This window comes from Bison bison, unplaced genomic scaffold (assembly GCF_000754665.1).
Source record: "Bison bison bison isolate TAMUID 2011002044 unplaced genomic scaffold, Bison_UMD1.0 scf7180017864492, whole genome shotgun sequence".
Taxonomy (NCBI): domain Eukaryota; kingdom Metazoa; phylum Chordata; class Mammalia; order Artiodactyla; family Bovidae; genus Bison; species Bison bison.
The window spans coordinates 3,195,553-3,196,436 of NW_011495051.1; the positions used below are offsets into that span (position 1 = coordinate 3,195,553).

The window sequence follows — 884 nt, forward strand, 5'->3', positions numbered from 1 at the left end:
GGGAGTTGGTGATGGACAGGGAGGCCTGGCGTGCTGCGATTCATGGGGTCGCAAAGAGTCGAACACGACTGAGCGACTGATCTGATCTGATCTGATCTAGGTGGACAGTTTTGGATGGGATCATCCAGGGGGACAATTTGGGTGATACTTTGACCTTTTTTGGGGGAAAAGATACTGACATTTGGAGAACAATTTTGGAGGACGTCTGAAAGATTTTGCGGGGAGGACATTTTGGGGACATTTGACTGGGTCATTGGAGGGATGAATTTGGGGAAGATATTTATAGATGCATTTAGGACATATGCGGGACAATCTTGGCATCTCAGGGGCAGAAGAAGGGTAGCTGGCAGAGGACAGTGTGAGGGACATTTAAGGGACCTTTAGTGGTTCCTTTGGGAATACTTTGGAGGGCAGTTCAGGAAGACGTGGTGAGGTAATATTAGAAAGGCGGGTTTCACTAAGAGATGGCTAGGGACCTAGGTTTGGGGGACAGCTTCTTGGAAAGATGCTGGGAGCTGAGCTGGGGGTGGTTTATGGTACGGTTGCTGGCAGTGGTGGAGGACGGCTTGGGGGGCAGGTGCTGAGGACCCAGGCTGGAGGTATGCTGTCTCAGGCCCCCACCCAGGACCACTTCCCCCGGCACCTGCGGCTCAGCCCCACTGACCTCGGCTCCTGCCCGCCCTGCGGCCCCTGCCCCATCCCGAAGCCGGCGGCAGCCAGAGGCAGGCGCCAGGCAAGTGCCCAGGACCAGCAGCGAGAGCCCAGAGCCCCTGCCAGGGGAGCGGGGAGGGACAGTGGCCACCAGTCCCACGTTCCTCTGGGTGTGCCCCACAGAGCCAGGACTGGGGCAAAAGTGATGAGCGGCTGGTGCAGGCGGTGGCGGA

The 884-nt window shown here is 57.7% G+C and overlaps 1 protein-coding gene across 1 annotated transcript in view; it reads left to right on the forward strand.

The window, feature by feature from the left end:
• The window catches only part of ANKRD24 (ankyrin repeat domain 24), a 33,093-nt gene that overhangs the window by 11,826 nt on the left and 20,383 nt on the right, over window positions 1-884 (forward strand). The window contains exons 2-3 of the mRNA XM_010828452.1: window positions 626-733; window positions 835-873. Of these exons, the coding sequence (XP_010826754.1) occupies window positions 626-733; window positions 835-873 (147 nt within the window). The remainder of the gene's footprint in view (window positions 1-625; window positions 734-834; window positions 874-884) is intronic.